The sequence below is a fragment of the Helicoverpa armigera genome, chromosome 23, assembly GCF_030705265.1.
Source record: "Helicoverpa armigera isolate CAAS_96S chromosome 23, ASM3070526v1, whole genome shotgun sequence".
Classification (NCBI taxonomy): Eukaryota; Metazoa; Arthropoda; class Insecta; order Lepidoptera; family Noctuidae; genus Helicoverpa; species Helicoverpa armigera.
The window spans coordinates 305,624-322,864 of NC_087142.1; the positions used below are offsets into that span (position 1 = coordinate 305,624).

The window sequence follows — 17,241 nt, forward strand, 5'->3', positions numbered from 1 at the left end:
CATATTTTTCTTATACCAACTAAATGACTAAAGGAATTGAAATAAAACAATAATTACGATGCTTCTGCTTTACTCTAAGATAATTTGAAGCATCTCTTGCTGTGCACACTTCTTATAACTACTCGTTAAGTCCAATTCAGGCCTTGTCGTCTTCTTAAACAATATTATATCCTGAAACAATCATGATATCATTAGTAATTTCTTCAGTTTGAACTTATGTATCTTCAGACAAGGTTTTATTAGAAATCGCTAATTTTGTAGCTGGATAACTATTTCAGAATTGTTAGTTAACTCTGTGGTTAAAACTAACAGTTCCAATTAACTCATAAGGAACATGTTAGTGTAAATCTGGAGTCTTGTTTCAGTATTTCTGTAAGCAGTAATACCGATCGTTAAACTCAATACGTTGCTTTAGTTCGTGATTTCGAAATACTCGCTCGAATTTCTAATGCGAACAGTTTCAGCTGTTTCATATTAATTATTTGTTCCAATCGAGTTTGTCTTAGTTCTTTGTAAAGTCTTGTTTCTAAGTATCCTTCATACTTACATATCATGCGTTAAAATTACTACGTGTCATCCAAATCGTCTGATGCATCTGGAAAACGATTTTTTTTATGATCACATAAGCAAATCTTTAGCTAACCCCGAACAGGGTTCAAAGAAAGTACAAGAGAAATTCAATAACTAGTAAAGGCTCAAAGTTTGATTAAATATAATTTGCATGGCGGGCGTCCCACCATCTGCTCTCCTAATATATTTTTAATTTATGTCCAAAAAGTTGAAGGATCCGCACGGGATTACGGGGTGCGCTTGTTAAAAATTATACTAAAGTTTGGGCCTTCCTTGTAAACATCTGTGGGCATGCTGATCCGAACGTATTTCATATTGTGATCAATAGCTTTTCTATTTTAAATAGGCATGACCCCTCTGAAATATATAATAAATACTTGAGTCGTTATGATGGATCTTACTCTGTTCGTGCTGCGAGGCTTTGTAATACCTAATTAATCGTTAGATGTCTTCAAGAGTTGAACTAAAGAACATTTTCGGACAACATGACCTTATTTGTATGTATCTGTTTATGTATAATGGTTGCATTGTATCTTATGTACATGTTTGCTATTGGAGAACCTAACTTTGTTTAAGCCCGCCTTTGTACGTAACCTCTCTGTTCTGATTGTGTATTGAAATATTTGTGTGTGCATTTGTACTATAAAGAACAATACAATTTAAATAATTAATATGAATGATATTTACCGTTGCCAGACTTTGAACGTGGTGCTGTGGGACTATAGCTAGGGACCAAACTTGGAGATTCTGAAATACAATAACAGCGTTAATGCTATGCCACACTAGGATTTACAAACTCTAAAACCTTTAAGTGTAGTTCTAAATCTTACTTATTGGAGTAGGTCCTGAAACCGGGGGTTGCGGATAACTCGATACTCCTTTCCCGGGAGGGTACGCGGGGGGTGCGTTGTACCCGTACATTGAAGAATACACATTCGGTGACGAGACTAGTGAAAACCTTGGGTCAAATTTGTAACCCTGTCTTCCATACGGGTAGTTCGGAGGATATTCATAGCCAGAGGGTTTGTAAGCACTAGCTGGCTGAGGCAGTCGGGGAGGGTATTCAGAATATTGCTGATTAACGTAAGAAGAAGCATAGTTCGGTTGGTAGGGATAACTTGAAGTTGGATCAGGAAAGCCTGTCTCTGGTAATCTAGGAAATGATTGGGATGAATATCCCGGTGGTTGAGGCAGAGTCTCTACGGGCGCTTTGTTGCTGGGATAGGTGCTCGCGGGTCTTGGAGTATAGTGAATGTAAGTGGGTGGAGGTCTGTAAGTGCTAGTAATGACACCGGTTGGTGAACTGGGCAGAGATGAGACATCAGGGCTAACGGCAGCATTGCCGAGACCTGGGTACGGCAAATTGAAACCTGAAATATATAATTGTTAAAAAGTGAACTATATTGCATTACATTTGGGTTCGTTAACATTGAAGTAATGCCAGCAAAAACATCTGTATACAACGGGTGAAATTAAAACACTTTGCGACCAGATTTAAATTTTTACGTTCCACTCTGTCCAAAAATCATCAACAATAAAACGAATTTTAACGTGGTGCAATAAAACAGTGATAACAGGAGCAGCACCTGAATGGGGAACACAATTACTCCCATGCTATCACGTTCAGGGGTGAGTGGCTTCGGTAAATGGACAACGAGGTGTCAATACACTTGAGGGGCAATCTATAGCGCGTCAGTTTGCTCGATTGCCGCTCATCGTCCGTTTCGGCCTCGCCCTTATTGCGTTTCCAAAACGATTCACCGTATTGGTTTTCCTCAATGCTCTCCCACTAATTAGGGACCGCTATCTCGGAGGACGATTGATTTATGTACCATTGTTTGTTTTGTTATCTGCCATCAAAGTGCTTTCAGGCCAGAGGACGCTTTACGTAATTTTTGGGTAAAGCTTTGTTTCCTCTCTAATAAATGGGTGTCACGTTTAATTTAAGCAACGCTAGACCTGATTCTATATTCAATGTATTCAATGCAAAAAAAAACTGTTATGCCGTTTCATTCCCTGGTCTGTGAAATACTTTTTGTCGCCGGTGAAATATCTCAGTTTTCTGGAATAATGAAACTTTAGTTTTCGAAATTTTGCTTTTCATTATTTAAAATTTCAGTGAACTTTCACCGATACGGGCGAGTTCTGCTCCATCTTTTTTTACGTCACCTGTATCTGCAATTTTGACGGCGTGTCGCAGGCGCTCGTAAATTTTTACTTTATTTGTTTGCTTTTAATGTTCAAGTTGATACGAGTTTTTTATTTCATCCCCGTCGCCCCCTGTCGGCCACCGTTCCGTTGGGGTGCAAACGAGCGAGCGAACGATGGCATAAAATCGACAGTTATCACGCATTCGCAAACTTTCCAACTGTCCACTGGGCGCTGAACTTTAAATGGGTATCTTGAACTGGTGGAATTTAATCTGAAACGAAAACGTTTGCTTAATAGGTGTAATCCCACAAGATGTGCAAATAATGATTCTGGTTAATCGCATGCTTACTTATAGTCTCGTTTAGTTGACGTTACCTGGAAGTGCTGAAAAATAAGATAACATTTTTGAATTGGAAAATAAAGATGGGTTTAAATACATTATAATATGGAAAATTGAATAATGTTACCTTTCTTTACGGCATCGGGTGGTTCTATGCCTGAAAGAGTTGGCAAGAATATTAAACATCATCGTGTTGCTTTACATATTTATCCTCGAAGTATTAAAACAATACTAACAGCAAGACGGCTTGGTATAACAGTTGACTTCAACGTTGGTAAGTCCTGCAGCCATAGCCTCCGAGCACATGCAGATTTGGCATTCATCCCAAGGATGCTGGAACATCTGATTGGGAGGGTACGGCAGGCACGACTCATCTGGGGAAACAATCCTAGTGATGACCTCGTCATATCGATGAAAGTATCCTTGAAGTGTTGCAATACTATTTGAAAAACACGTAGGATATGTTAATAGTTCAAGTCATAGTTAATTGTATGAAACATTTTATTTTCATAAATCATAAAATAAATTAAGATGCATCGTAATAATCTACTCAAACAATCATATAGTTCTTGTTTAGATATTATGTTCAGTTGCTTATTGATGATAAAATTTGGCTATTATTACGTATTTTGACAGGGTTGTACTTCTGGTAGTTCCAATTCCTTGTCTTCATGCTTCAAGACTAGATTCACAAAACTCACGTGGAGAGGGTCCTGGCAGAGGTCCAGCTCGAGGAGTTAATGGAGGTCCCGGCGTCGTTATTGGTGCTAATGTCGTTATTGGAGGCCACGGTACTGCAAAAGATAGAACATAATAATTAAAAACTAGGATGAAGTAAGTAGGAAGATATTCGATTAAGAGAAGAATAGGAATAACCTGTAGGCTTAAAAAATATATCGAATTGCTTGCTAAAACTATTTTATGACTTAATCTCAGCACTGATGGTTGTTGAACTTATTTGTAAGTTTCACTCACGAGGTTCTATTGTCACGATCTCTGGCAGTGGCACTGGCTCCGCTGGCGAGTAGGTTTCCCTCTCATTTATGAAAGGTTCCTGAACCGGTTCAGGCACGGGCGGTATCTTCTGAGGCTCTATTGGGATAGGCAGAGGAGGAGGAGGTGACTCTGTTACCGGCTCCAATTTTGGCACTGTTTAAGGATAATATACGCATGATGAGAAACTAGCCTTGTAAATAACAAAGAAATATTTGAAAAATAAACTTACAGCAATCAGGATGTGGATAGCACGTTATTTGCTGCTCAGGAACGCCGGTGTCTGACACACTTTTAGCGCACTTGCAAAGCTTGCATGATTCGGTTGGATGGGGGAATAGTACATTTTCTGGTAACTTCTCGCACATAGGTACTGAAAAGTTTAATTATTGCTTTAACTTTTCTAGAGTTTATATAAAATTGCAAATCATTTGATGAGAGGAAAATAATAATTATAAAATACACTCCAGATATTCACAAGTTCAACTTACATGGAATCGGCATGGGCTCATCAGGTATTGGAGCTGTAAAGACAAATAAACCTCAAGCATGACAAATAAAATAAATCTTTGAAAATTTCAAAAAGTTGTATCTCATCATACTTACGTAAGGTGGTCACGTCGTCTGGAACAACTGTAACGTGAAAAATTATGAATGTAAGAATTTGTATTTTTTTTTCTAAGAATAAAGGAACCTTGTTTATTCACAAAATATTTACATTAATTGAAAATTGGATGGCAATGCTCAACCTCTTTGCGAAATAAAAGCCAGCCTTTGGGTCCCGGGAAGTGTCAACCAGGCGCTGGGAAATATCCCTGGCAAGAAAGTGCGCGCTCGGACCCCACCGGCCCTAGAGTTTCAACCCCAAACGGCTCAAACATGTAATTGCCTATAAGGTTACTATATTTGCTTGAGGTTCTCTGCTTGTGCAGCGGTGGAGCCAGCACAACATGCAGTTCCGGGAAGGTGAGATGGCGCAAGAGTGTCGACGCATGTCGCGTCCCACACTAAAGTCCTACCCCTTCCACGGAAATTTGATTAAAAATATGAATTTAAAGATTTAAAACCACACTTACTGCACTGTGGGTCTTCTTTGCATTCTATCTGCACATCAAATTTGCCAGTGAGGGAAGTTTCCTTGCAAACACAAATCTGACAAGGATGCAACGGATTCGGAAACGGCTCTCCATTCGGCAAAGGGTCACATGATGCTGAAAAATGTTGAGCTTTTGTCAGAGAATAATCAAATTAAATAATGATGTCAAATAAACAGTTTTTTTTTAGTATTAAAGATATTCGCAATCCACTATAACAGGAACGGCACCAGTCTGAGACTATTAAATAAAATGCTTAGTTTTACACGTATGACCAAACAGAACTAAAATGTTACTTTCAGTTGGAAACTCGAAGCGTTTTCTTAACGTTAAGTTATTAATCAAAACGACAGATAAGATAGCAGTTTCAGGAAGATCGTTAATCTTTCTCAGAAAAATATTATTTTTAGACCTTGATAGGATTCCTATGAGACCTACTAAAACCTTCCTGAAATTGAAAAGTCTAGCCTCGCTCTTTTTTGTGTTGTTAAAACTAAGCAATGAAAACTCCGTTACTCAAGGCGTTTCAATGAGAAATCGGATGGTTCATATGTTTGGTATAATGTTTATGAAGAACTATAGATATTAGTATTGAAGTAGTTACCTCCAGGTGTTGGTGTAGGAAGCGTTGGAATATTCTGTGGAACATATTCTGGTCCAGGAGATGGAGACGCCGGAGGTTCTGCATACTCAGGAGAAGGTGCTGGAGTGGGAACAGCATCCACTGCACCCACAGGTTGGACTGGAACTATCCGGACAGGTTCATAGGGCTCCGGGGACGCTGGTTGGATAGTTATACTTTCAGGCAGCGGAGGGATTGATTCGGGGGTGGCCGGCGTAGGGTTGTCGCATCCACCACAACTTGCACAGACGGGGGACAGCAGTCCGTATTCGTTGAGACAGATGCAGACAAAACAGCCCTGTCCTTTCGACCAAAAATGGTGGAACTCATTTTCTTTTTGACACTGGATTACATTTTCTCCCCCTGTAAATGATAGTAGCCATTTAGTTACGAATTTGTTTCATCTTGCAAAAATAATTTAATTAAATGCAAATTGTGAGAATAATTTAATAGCGGTTATCTATTATATTATTTTAAGTGAATTATTTACCAGGCACTTGGTTAGGAAATACATATTCATACGGAGATATTACTCTGGACTTTGCATCTGAAACAATCCATAATCATTAAACACTTTTATCCAGACACAGATGACGTAATTAATTATTATAAATGAAATTATTACCCTCGAATGCGATCGGCGAACTTTGCGCGTCTGAAACATGAAATATTTCAGTAAAATAAATGGAAACTTTTTATAACGGACATTATTAATTGCTTTACTTTTTCGATGTATACGTATCTATTTTATAATATACTTGAAATACGTTATGAGGCCATAATACTGATAAATATTTACTTACTGGTGAAGACACCAGCTGGACTTTGAGGTGTTTCAGATGGGAAATCTATCACAATCGGTCTCTGACCCGAAGTATATGCGTAGGGAACACCACTGGTTGCTGGTCTGACAGCAGCATACGCTGTTGCAGTCCCCGCTCCTGAAGGATACAATCGAGGATATGCCAGATGCAACCTTGATTCAACATCTGGACTCGAATCAATATCCTCAACTTCCGGATTATTTTCACTTGACTCGCTTACATTGGAATAGGATGGCGACAAAGGATCAGATTTAATTTCCTGCGAACTTGGCACGAACTGACGTGCATCATTTTGCTCTATTTCTTTAGTATCATTGGAAACTGTTTGTTTATATGAAGATTCACTATCAGGTATTGGAATAGACTGATTAGAAGCAACGTCTTCCTGAGATACATTACTTCTTAGTGCGTGGCTGTAAAATGAAGAAATAAGTGAAGCATCATCAGATCCATAGCCGTATTGTTTGGATATAGTCTGTTCTTGTTGCGGACTCAGTTTTGTAATTGGAAAACTAAGTTCCTTATATGGAACTAGCGAAAGTTCATAAAGCTTTGGATTATTACTAGAGCGCAGAGGCTGATACTGGTTTTTTTCTTGTGTATGATAAAAAGATGGTGCAAAATTTTGCCCTTGGTTTAGCTTTAAATTAGACTCATATCTAGCTAATGCTGATTGGTATGTCTGGCTATCAGTTTTCGTTTGGGTGAATTGCGGTTGGTTTATACGTCCAACCATACTATCATACTTCGAGTAGGTGGGATCTGGTAATGGCACAGCTTGATACGGTTCACTATTAATTTGTTTAGAACCTAATCCATGTTTATATGGGTAAGATGAAGAGAAATATGAGATGTCTGATCGTGCACTAGTTCTAGGCACAGATTGTGAGTTCACAGAAATAGACTCAAGCGTACGAAGATGGGACTCACGGTCACCTTGGGTTGGAAATAGTGGCAGGTTTGGTCCTTGATCATATGGGCTCAAATTAGGTGAACCACTAAATCCTGCTGGATATATTCTATTGTTAACATCAGGTTGCGCTTGCATAGAGTTCAATCCAGGATTGTATGGGTAGGGTGATGAGTAAGGATAGGAATTCCGATCTGGATTGTTAGAGTATCCCCCGCCAGGTGGAGAATAAGGTCCTAATTCTTCATTGAAAGGGTTAAATGGCGCAGTTGGAAATCCAGCGTCATTTGAGCCTGGAAACATATTTTAATTTGCTAAACTGTTTTTCAGAAATGATATCCTAAACTTTGGATATATGTGTAATCTGTTATATGTGTTGAGGATTGTTTTTCAAAATATATTTTAAAGTCTTAATTTAGTGTCATTATATATAAATATTAACGTCTTACCACTTTTGAGATCACTTTGTGTTTGTTTGACATCTTCTCCATCTGATATACTTTTGGACGTTTCAATATCTTCGGCTCTGCCTTTGGATAACAGGAAGGCAAGGAGGTAGATGCCCCCAATGACCCCGCCCTGCATCCCGGCTTGTTGCTCTAAGACCTCTTATGGCTGTTCCAGTATCATTAACGATAGTTTCTGTCTGAAAGCCTGTAGGCTGAAAACCTTTGCAGGCATATTTATAACCATAGCCATAATCGTATATGATTGCCATTTGGCATTTTAATGATGGTAAAGTTTGATTTACTATATTCGTAATTACTAAATGTATTAGTGCGTGTGATTCAATTTGTTTCGGAGTAATTTATTGTCTAGATGTCAGTTGGACTTACGAGTATGAGATTTATTACTTAGAAGGTAATTCAGTCACTTATCGCTATCGGTGATATCGCTCAGGTGAGCAGAACGTTTGCTTGGAAGTTTCCTTGGTTTAGGACTGAACTATTTTTCATAAATATGTCATGATACAAAGTATCGAATTTTAGACTGATATCTACCAGACTGATTTAATATTTGAAAGTGGCATGTACGGAATTACCCAACTTATATATTGTATCAATCATTATACTTGGAGTTTATATTGAGAGGAAAGGACTTAATTTAGAAAAGTTAACCTTAGTGATGCAAATAAAACTATAGTTGTAACCCACTGAATGCTTTATTATAGATACATATAAGTATGAAGTTTGCTCGTCATTTTCTAGATGCTTCAATTAAATTTAAACTAAATCGATTTCAGATTCATGCCATGTTTGTCGAGAGATCATTGTGTTGACTTGTGGTCTGTAATACGAGAACAAAAATTATTAAAACTTATAATTAGGTATCTCCAATAAATTAGTAGTTACTGCAATATTAAAGACGTAACTAGAGTATTAAAACTGGTTTATTTTCTTTGATGATAGTTAGTATTTAGTTGAATACTACTTACAAGTCTAGAAAGTTCCTGATATTCGGTTTAGGCTCTCATTCTGAGATTGGGTTTGCGTTGCTCAGTGTTACGTTTCTTCCTAGCTTCTTGTGAAGCTATAAGATCATCTGATTCATCTAACTGTCCGGATCTAGACTGGTCATCTGGTTCCCCGCTTCGAATGCCGAAGCCAGCGTTCGCCAATGCTTGAGAAATTGCGTTTGATCCTCCATAGCCACCATAGCCATTAGCATTTGCTGCAGCGGCAGCGGCGGCGGCGGCAGCTGCACTTGCATCTCCGAAGCCGCCTGCACCACCCGCAGCTGCAGCAGCCGCGGCAGCCGCAGCCGCTGCACTAGCGTCTCCATAGCCTGCTCCGGCAGCAGCAGCGGCAGCTGCAGCAGCCGCAGCCGCTGCACCAGCGTCTCCATAGCCGCCGGCGGCAGCAGCTGCAGCAGCGGCGGCAGCAGCGGCACTGGCATCACCGTAGCCTCCATAGCCGCCGGCGGCAGCAGCAGCAGCAGCGGCAGCGGCAGCTGCACTGGCATCACCGTAGCCTCCGTATCCACCATAACCGTTAGCAGCAGCTTGAGCAGCAGCTTGAGCAGCAGCATTAGCATTTCCATATCCACCATAGCCGGCGGCAGCTGCCTGTGCAGCGGCACTTGCATCGCTGTAACCTCCCAAGCCACCATATCCTCCAGCGTTGGCTGCTGCTTGGGCATCTGCGATACTGTAACCTCCTCCATAACCAGATCCGGCGTTAGTTATAGCTTGTGCTGCAGCATTAGCATCACTGTAGCCTCCGTACCCACCAACGCCTGATGCGGCATTAGCAGCAGCTTGCGCGTCAGCCAAACTCCATCCGCCACCTATGCCTGATGATCCGGCATTAGCTGCAGCTTGGGCATCTGCCAAACTGTATCCACCTCCAATACCTGATGCTCCAGCATTGGCAGCGGCTTGCGCGTCGGCTGAACTCCATCCTCCTCCGTAGCCTGATGATCCAGCATTGGCAGCAGCTTGGGCATCAGCCAAACTCCATCCACCGCCAAAGCCTGATGATCCTGCATTAGCGGCAGCTTGAGCGTCTGCTGAACTGTAACCACCTCCGTACCCTAATGATGCGGCATTAGCTGCGGCTTGCGCGTCGGCTGAACTGTATCCACCTCCATAGCCAGCGTTGGTTGCAGCATTAGCAGCAGCGTTTGCGTTTGCTACTCCATAGCCATTTAACCATGTATTAGTTGCTGCATTAGCAGCGGCATTAGCGTTTGCTCCTCCATAGCTACTTATCACTGGTCCATAGCCAGAATTAGTTGCAGCATTAGCAGCAGCGTTTGCGTTTGCTACCCCATAGCCATTTAACCATGTATTAGTTGCTGCATTAGCAGCGGCATTAGCGTTTGCTCCTCCATAGCTACTTATCACTGGTCCATAGCCAGAATTAGTTGCAGCATTAGCAGCAGCGTTTGCGTCTGCCGAACTGTATCCATTTCCATAGCCCGCTGCATTTGCTGCAGCTTGAGCGTCTGCCAAGCTGTATCCACTGCCATAACCAGCAGTAGCTGCTGCCTGAGCATCTGCCAAACCATATGCGCCTCCATAGCCTGCTGATCCGGCGTTAGCTACGGCTTGGGCATCCGCTAGGCTATATCCGCTTCCGTAGCCTGATGATCCAGCATTGGCAGCGGCTTGCGCGTCAGCCAAACTCCATCCACCTCCTAAACCTGATGATCCAGCATTAGCGGTAGCTTGAGCGTCTGCTGAACTGTATCCGCCTCCGTAGCCTGATGTTGCGGCATTAGCTGCTGCTTGCGCGTCAGCTAGACTCCATCCACCTAGTAAACCTGCAGATCCGGCATTAGCTGCGGCTTGAGCGTCTGCTGAACTGTATCCACTTCCATAACCAGCGTTGGTTGCGGCATTTGCAGCGGCATTAGCATTAGCGCTACCCCAATTTAATCCTCCGTAGCCTCCGCTTCCAGAGTTGGCTGAAGCATCAGCTGACGCACTGGAACTGGAACCAGGGAAAAAGCCATAGGGACCGTAGGCTCCTGGATATAAACCACCAGAATTTGCATTTGCATTGGCTGATGCGCTGGCGTCACTAGATCCGTACCCACTGGAGCCAGCGTTAGCATTAGCATTAGCTATAGATGTGGATGAACCCCAACCGGGACTGATTAGTGGTGGTGGTGCTGAAAAAAAAAAAGAATTTAAATACGAAATAAATAAGATCTGCAAACTATTAAATATTTGCATCTGAACAACTAATGCTATCAATTTAGCTACGATTCTTAAATCATCATGTGTTATGTGAACCATATAGAAAGGACCGCGGTCTGAATCTCAAACTTTTTTGTGTAAATACTTACGTGCTACCGAGTCGTCTGATGGTACTAAAAAACGTATGAATTGTTTAAAAAAGTTAAAAAAAAATACAAAACTAGATTCTTGCAATGATAGCTCTTAATGACATGCTCGTATTTTCATTATTACAGACAATCAAAAATTTATTATAATGACCGCTTTGAAAATTGCACACAGGAAATTTGAGAATTACGATCTGCCATTTTACCATTATCAAGTATAAATTGCAAGTTGAACATTAACCACTTAAAACATAATATTTAATTTTATATGTATTATGCTTCAAACAGGAAAAAATATATAGAAACATTTGACTTTAAGCATATGCAGGTAAATTGGTCATCCAATTTATATTTGATCTTATTTGTTTACATGAATGATTCAATTTTGTACTCTCAATAGTCATATCAATCCTTACCTATTACGCATTTGGGGTCAGGTTGCGATTCGATGTAGACGTAGTTGTACACAACTTTGCAGACGAAGATCACGCAAGGTTCGGATGGCACGCGGAATGGTACCAGCGGTTTTTGTGTCCTGCATTCGGGAGCTGAAAATAAAGTAGTTATGTGGATCTTAACAAGGGCTTTCGAGTAAATACGGTCTCTTTTCGCGAACTTAAAGAATAATTAAACCAAATCCTAAAATAATACTACACTGCACAAATAATACTACTACATATTACTTATTAATTTTGGCGCTTTCTTACCTACGTATAGGATGACCGGTACTGGGTAGTATTTAGTTTCTGTAAAGAAAATTTAAAATTAATCATAAGTTATAGAAAGTTAGAAGAGAAATGTATTTTTCATCTTTGTTAAATATTACTTCCTTACCTCCAGGTACTTTAACAGGTACAGGTACAGGTACTGGTACAGGTATAAGTCTATCTTTGCCAGGAACAGTGATGTAGCGATTCACCGCGTAAGGTACTCGGATAGGAGGAGATGGTACAGGTACCGGTACTTTCACTTCAGGTCCTGGCACGTTCTTTATGATTGGTACAGGGTAGGGTACCAATTTAGCCGGGGAGGGTACTGGATACGGCCTGTTCAGAACAAAACGTACACTCTATTAGTTTTGTGTTTTCTTTGTAAGCTTTGTTGCTGAGATATACTTCTGAGTTTTGTTTCTCATGTTGTATTTATATTTAGCAATGAGAAATATGGGTTGTGTTTAGTCAAGGGCAGTTACTATGTTAAAACATCATTATATAAACAAAACGACAATAATTTGTTGTTGTTGTATGCTGTTACCTGTCAACTGGGTATGGTACAGCTACTTTCTTCTCCACTGGTACTGGGACAGGTACGGATGGCCCGCGAATGAAAATCTTTTCAGCCGGAACAGGTACAGGTACGGGTACAGGTACCAATATGGGTTTACCTGGGACTGGTACCGGTACTGGGTATGGACGCGGTGGTCCAGGTATGAACATAGGAGGTGGACCTGAAGTTTATATAAAAATTAGTTATGTAGATAATAAAATAGGTAGATTATATGACCCTGCGGAATGCTAAAATTTTTCTTATTTTACAAAGTACTGAGCATATGTTTGTCCAGTTATATTGTTCGTTCAGATATTATATTTCTTCGTCAGTGGTCCATTTTAAGGCTTATCCATAATGCTTCTTTTAATTCACACACTCTCTTGACTATATGGGAATTTTGAAAAATGAGGATAATGACGATGGTGGATGGAAAATAACTTGTTTACTTACAGTACAATATCTCCGATGGCTGAGGTTTCGGCTTAGGTGCAGGGGGCGGTGGAGGAATGGGTTCAATGCGAGGTATTGGGAATGGTGGGAGTGGTGGGAGTGGCGGCAGTGGTATCGGCAACGGCTGCACTGGCGGCAACGGCACTGAAGAAAACAATACAGATAAACATGATATAATTGTTGAAAAACTTTTCATACAACTATACAGAATGAAGGTTTTCAACCTCAGTAAAGTTATCTTAGTCTTCAAATATTAAAAGAAAACTACAGAAAAACTTTTGTAGTGTCGTTCAAACTATAGCGATCTTTAATTTTACGGGTACAGATACGGGATATTTTTCAGTAGAAACCGATTGTTAAAAAAATAACTGAAAACGAATTGGGTACCTGATTCTGGCTCTGGTTCCGTTCAAAAAAACTCGAATCAATCAAAGTTTTGGTATTCTTTTATATAAAATATTTTGCAGTGATTAATTTTTTAAATTAATATTTTACCCAAGTTTTTGTCATGGCGTCATCAGTGATTGCAATTATGTAATCAGGAAGATTATTACAAAAAAAAAAGAAAGATGTTGTTACTTACGCGGCTGTGGTAACGGTATCGGTAACACTAGAAAGAAAATAAATCAATTTACGGACCTTGCTTTAAATACAAACAAAAAATCCTACTGGTATTTTAGAACTAAAGTCACTTCAATCATGGCATTATAGAGCTAGATAAATAACATATGAGGTGTAAAATATTTATCCATATTAAGTTAGTTTTTAAATGAAAGAGTAAATAAAGATATTAAGTGAACGGTAAATGTAAAAGACTTGAATATAATTTACCTGGCAGCGGTGATGGAGGAAGAGGGCGAGGCTCTGTAAAAGAAAAGGAGGAATTAAATACCTCAATCTTAGTGTTTATACTTGATGCCTCAAGTAAAAATTAAGACCCAGTCAAAGTTGCCGATATCAATAAAAAGCGGCATTAAACCATGTAGATGACGGATCCCGTTCATACACCATTAAAAAAGGTAAAAATTAAGTTTAATAAAAATTTAGAAGAGGCAACCAACCTTGAAGATGTAAGAGAAAAACCTTTGCTTTAAAAAAACGTCAGTTTTTAACTGAATGCTGATGAAGGTAATTTAGATTCCACAGCTTGAATTAAAAAGCCGATCTATTTAGAAAGCATCAATTTATCAAATACCTGGAGTTGCTGGTGGCCCTGTAATTATATCCACTTTTAGGAATAACAAAAGAATATTTGTTCTTATAATTATAAGACATAGTTAAATTGACTCATTGAACTACACCACATTTCTCTGGGGACTAAAGTTTTAAGTAATTAATTTACCTGGTACAGGAGGCAGAGGTATTGGCAGAACTTCTGTAAATAATGGAATACAAACATGTGATTTGAGCTTGAAACTCATCGCAGTACACCCACATTCTTCTAAGAACTATTAAATTTCTCAATTCTTTAAGCAATCAGATAAAATTTTACTCCGACGATGAGAAATAAAGCAAAATGGTAATATAACTACCCCAACTTTTACAAAACTCCAACAAAAACAAGAAAGACATTAAACTGTCAAATGTATAATAGATTTTATCGTACTAAAAGATCTAAGGAATTTGGAGTACCTGCGTGCGCGTCAGAGTGTACATGAGATTCTGGTAACAAAATATTGGTGCATGAGCAAATATCTAAAATATGAAAACTCATTTCAGATAGGTACAATGAATATTGCTTTGAAAATATGTGGAAGTAAACATAAGGATACAGGCTCAGTAGAATTACATCAAAATTACCTGGAGCAGGTGGTACTGGTGATATGATAACTGAAATTAACAAAGCACTTTGAATACCAGTTTTTAAATAATTCCTAACAAATAATAAAACTCAAACCAAAATATACCTGGTAGATTAGGAAGCGGCGAAGGAACAACTTCTGTAAGATATTATCCACCATATAAGTATGCTTTTCAAATAAATCAATCTTATAATAATTGAGACAAGGTGTTTGTCAGTTTTATATACATAAAACACTAGGAATTTGGATTAGAATATAAATATTAACAAAAAAAATATTTCAGAAAAAAGAATACCTGATTGTGGTAAAACTAATTCGACAATTTCTGAAAGAAATTTAGAATTCGTCAATTTGGTTCCAAGTTTTAATCTTGACTAGAGATCAATATAATGTCCATTAGTAAAAGTACCTGGTACATATATTTAAGGCACAGGTACTGCAAACATGTAACATGTTAATGAGCCCATTATAAGGGAAAACTGTGTTTTGAAAATTCAGAAAAAAACCGTACTTCGACGGAGAACTAGAAATAGACCTTTGCTACTATAAAAAATAATGTTATGTAGATCGACAAAATGTACGACAGTCAAAAAATATCGCCATTCGTAGGACCAAAGGCATAGATGGTGATCCGAAGGCACTGCTGCAATAACTAGAAGACTAAGAATTAAAGTAGACTAAAGATAAGGGCATAACAGAACAGACCGTTATTAACATTGATCACATCACTAACCTGGACTCGGGAAAGGTACAGGTAGCTGTGCCGCTGTGAAATATTAATATAAGGTTACATCCCGTCTTCACTGTAACTGTTGAAAATGTAATGAATGATGGTGCACTTACGTGGGCATAGGTTGCAAGGTGCACACTTGGAGTACAAGCGTCCTATGTTGTTGAAGCAAGCGCATACATAGCATATGCCGCCCTTCTTCTCATAGTACATGTCACCTTCCGTACGGCATTTTTGTAACAGCTCTGTTTACAAAGAAAAATTATATTATTAGAATTGACAAAATCTTTATTGGGAATTTCATATTCAGTTTATAGCAACTCAAGTTCAAAAATGACAGCTGGTTGATGTTTTTTATTGTAACTTGTTATTTTTGCAAACTTACCCGGAGCGAAGCTGATTAGTTCGTCAGGGTTGAACATGCGACTTTCGTTGGATTCTGAGTCATCTGGGGTATCTGCTGCTTCGTCTGTTAAATAAACGATGTCAACATTATATCAGTTCCGTATTAAGAATATTGTACTAAGTAGTTCTATAGAATGGTATGTCATGTATTCTTTTTTGGCCAGACAGTAGCTCTTATTTCTCAAAATTTAAATTCAATTTTTCATCGATGTTCTGCTTTCAGAAAAACACACGCTAACCTAACATAGCTCTAAAACCAAACACTATGACAGTCTAATTTTATATATTTCTTTTAAAAATATGTATTACCTGATTCTAATGATGAAGATCCGAGCAATTGCGCGGATCTGATTTCGTCACTCACTGGTGATGATGCCGGCTCAGCTAATGTAAGAAAATTCAGTATAAAAATCAAAGGAAAACAATAAGACAAGACATTCATTTAACACATGTCATCTTAGAATCAATTCTAAGATGACATGTGTTAAATCTGTGATGATAAAAAAAACCAGCAATTCAACAATGAGTGTCGATTGAACATATCTGACTATGTCACTATTCAAACTTGTTATGCCTGCTAAGATTATAAAGGTAAAGAGTTTGTCTGGAACGGCCTAATCTTAGGAGGTAGCGGACCAATTTCAGTGTCTAACTACGGAAACAGCACTTTCTCAAATCACTGATCTGATTTAAGAAGCAAAATAATTTCTGCTCATACCTTCTCTGTATGAGAAAAGGCCAGTTCCCAGCAGTCAACAAAAAAAAGTTATGTGAAATAGTACTCACCGCTATCGGGGCGGGCTGTGATCCCCACAGCCAAAAGGCAGAGAAGCCAGAGGCTCCTCTTGATCTTCATCATATTGCTTGGACCCTAGTTGAACCTTGGACCCAACAGTGAGTTGTAAACTCACCGAAGATACTTCCTCAGCCAACACTCCAGCTATTTAAACACATTTCTCTCTACGCATTGAAACGCATGCCAAATCAATTTGATTATTAAATTCAGAAAATAATATAGTTTTAATCTCATTTTTAATATATTTAAACGAAGCGTAAATATGTAAAGGAATCAATTAAGTTTCTGCCTACCTTCTACAGTTTCTGTGAAGGTCAAGGTTGTGAACGACATTCTAGAAAATATAGTAGTCAGAAAATAGATTTTTCAAAATATTTCTTGTCTGTCCACGTCTGTCGTACCACTTAATATAAAAAAATGCATACTTTGAGTATGCATTTTCTATTACCATTACTATGGCCAAAGCAAGATACACTCATATTTTCCTTACCCACGT

At 39.0% G+C, this 17,241-nt stretch overlaps 3 protein-coding genes across 12 annotated transcripts in view; 1 reads left to right on the forward strand and 2 right to left on the reverse strand.

Moving 5' to 3' along the window:
* LOC110377436 (dystrophin, isoforms A/C/F/G/H) overlaps nucleotides 1-17,241 on the forward strand; it is a 407,988-nt gene that overhangs the window by 209,476 nt on the left and 181,271 nt on the right.
* On the reverse strand, nucleotides 54-8,308 carry LOC135118525 (uncharacterized). Its single transcript, XM_064040842.1, has 19 exons — nucleotides 7,954-8,308; nucleotides 7,525-7,797; nucleotides 6,574-6,711; nucleotides 6,396-6,425; nucleotides 6,261-6,317; nucleotides 5,753-6,133; nucleotides 5,131-5,265; nucleotides 4,661-4,687; nucleotides 4,546-4,578; nucleotides 4,287-4,427; nucleotides 4,037-4,210; nucleotides 3,763-3,855; nucleotides 3,298-3,435; nucleotides 3,189-3,218; nucleotides 3,097-3,105; nucleotides 1,401-1,940; nucleotides 1,258-1,317; nucleotides 548-595; nucleotides 54-171 (listed from the first exon to the last, which is right to left on the reverse strand). The coding sequence occupies exons 1-18, from the start codon at nucleotides 8,087-8,089 to the stop codon at nucleotides 567-569; spliced, it is 2,424 nt and encodes an 807-aa protein (XP_063896912.1). The 5' UTR covers nucleotides 8,090-8,308; the 3' UTR covers nucleotides 54-171; nucleotides 548-566.
* On the reverse strand, nucleotides 8,648-16,868 carry LOC110377437 (spidroin-1). Of its 10 annotated transcripts, XM_049837620.2 has the most exons (21): nucleotides 16,736-16,861; nucleotides 16,259-16,333; nucleotides 15,930-16,013; nucleotides 15,658-15,789; nucleotides 15,548-15,580; nucleotides 15,110-15,139; nucleotides 14,920-14,952; nucleotides 14,813-14,842; nucleotides 14,645-14,674; nucleotides 14,355-14,387; nucleotides 14,208-14,225; nucleotides 13,844-13,876; nucleotides 13,596-13,622; nucleotides 13,013-13,156; nucleotides 12,548-12,740; nucleotides 12,128-12,339; nucleotides 12,001-12,039; nucleotides 11,710-11,841; nucleotides 11,297-11,320; nucleotides 8,940-11,119; nucleotides 8,648-8,791 (listed from the first exon to the last, which is right to left on the reverse strand). In XM_049837620.2, the coding sequence occupies exons 1-20, from the start codon at nucleotides 16,806-16,808 to the stop codon at nucleotides 8,967-8,969; spliced, it is 3,528 nt and encodes a 1,175-aa protein (XP_049693577.2). In that variant the 5' UTR covers nucleotides 16,809-16,861; the 3' UTR covers nucleotides 8,648-8,791; nucleotides 8,940-8,966. The 10 variants fall into 10 exon arrangements, with proteins under 10 accessions (XP_049693577.2, XP_049693585.2, XP_049693582.2 ...); XM_049837628.2 differs by lacking the exon at nucleotides 16,259-16,333 and having other exon boundaries at nucleotides 16,736-16,868; XM_049837625.2 differs by lacking the exon at nucleotides 15,110-15,139.

Coding starts and splice junctions, on each gene's coding strand:
- LOC135118525 (XM_064040842.1), bottom strand. CDS start 8,089: ATGCAGGGCGGGGTCATTGGGGGCATCTACCTCCTTGCCTTCCTGTTA. Junction 6,318..6,395: donor TTCGCCGATCGCATTCGAGG/GTAATAATTTCA, acceptor GGATTGTTTCAG/ATGCAAAGTCCAGAGTAATA. Junction 4,688..5,130: donor CAAAGAAGACCCACAGTGCA/GTAAGTGTGGTT, acceptor TTCACGTTACAG/TTGTTCCAGACGACGTGACC.
- LOC110377437 (XM_049837620.2), bottom strand. CDS start 16,808: ATGATGAAGATCAAGAGGAGCCTCTGGCTTCTCTGCCTTTTGGCTGTG. Junction 15,140..15,547: donor TGTACCTTTCCCGAGTCCAG/GTTAGTGATGTG, acceptor AATTTCTTTCAG/AAATTGTCGAATTAGTTTTA. Junction 11,321..11,709: donor TGACCCCAAATGCGTAATAG/GTAAGGATTGAT, acceptor TACGTTTTTTAG/TACCATCAGACGACTCGGTA.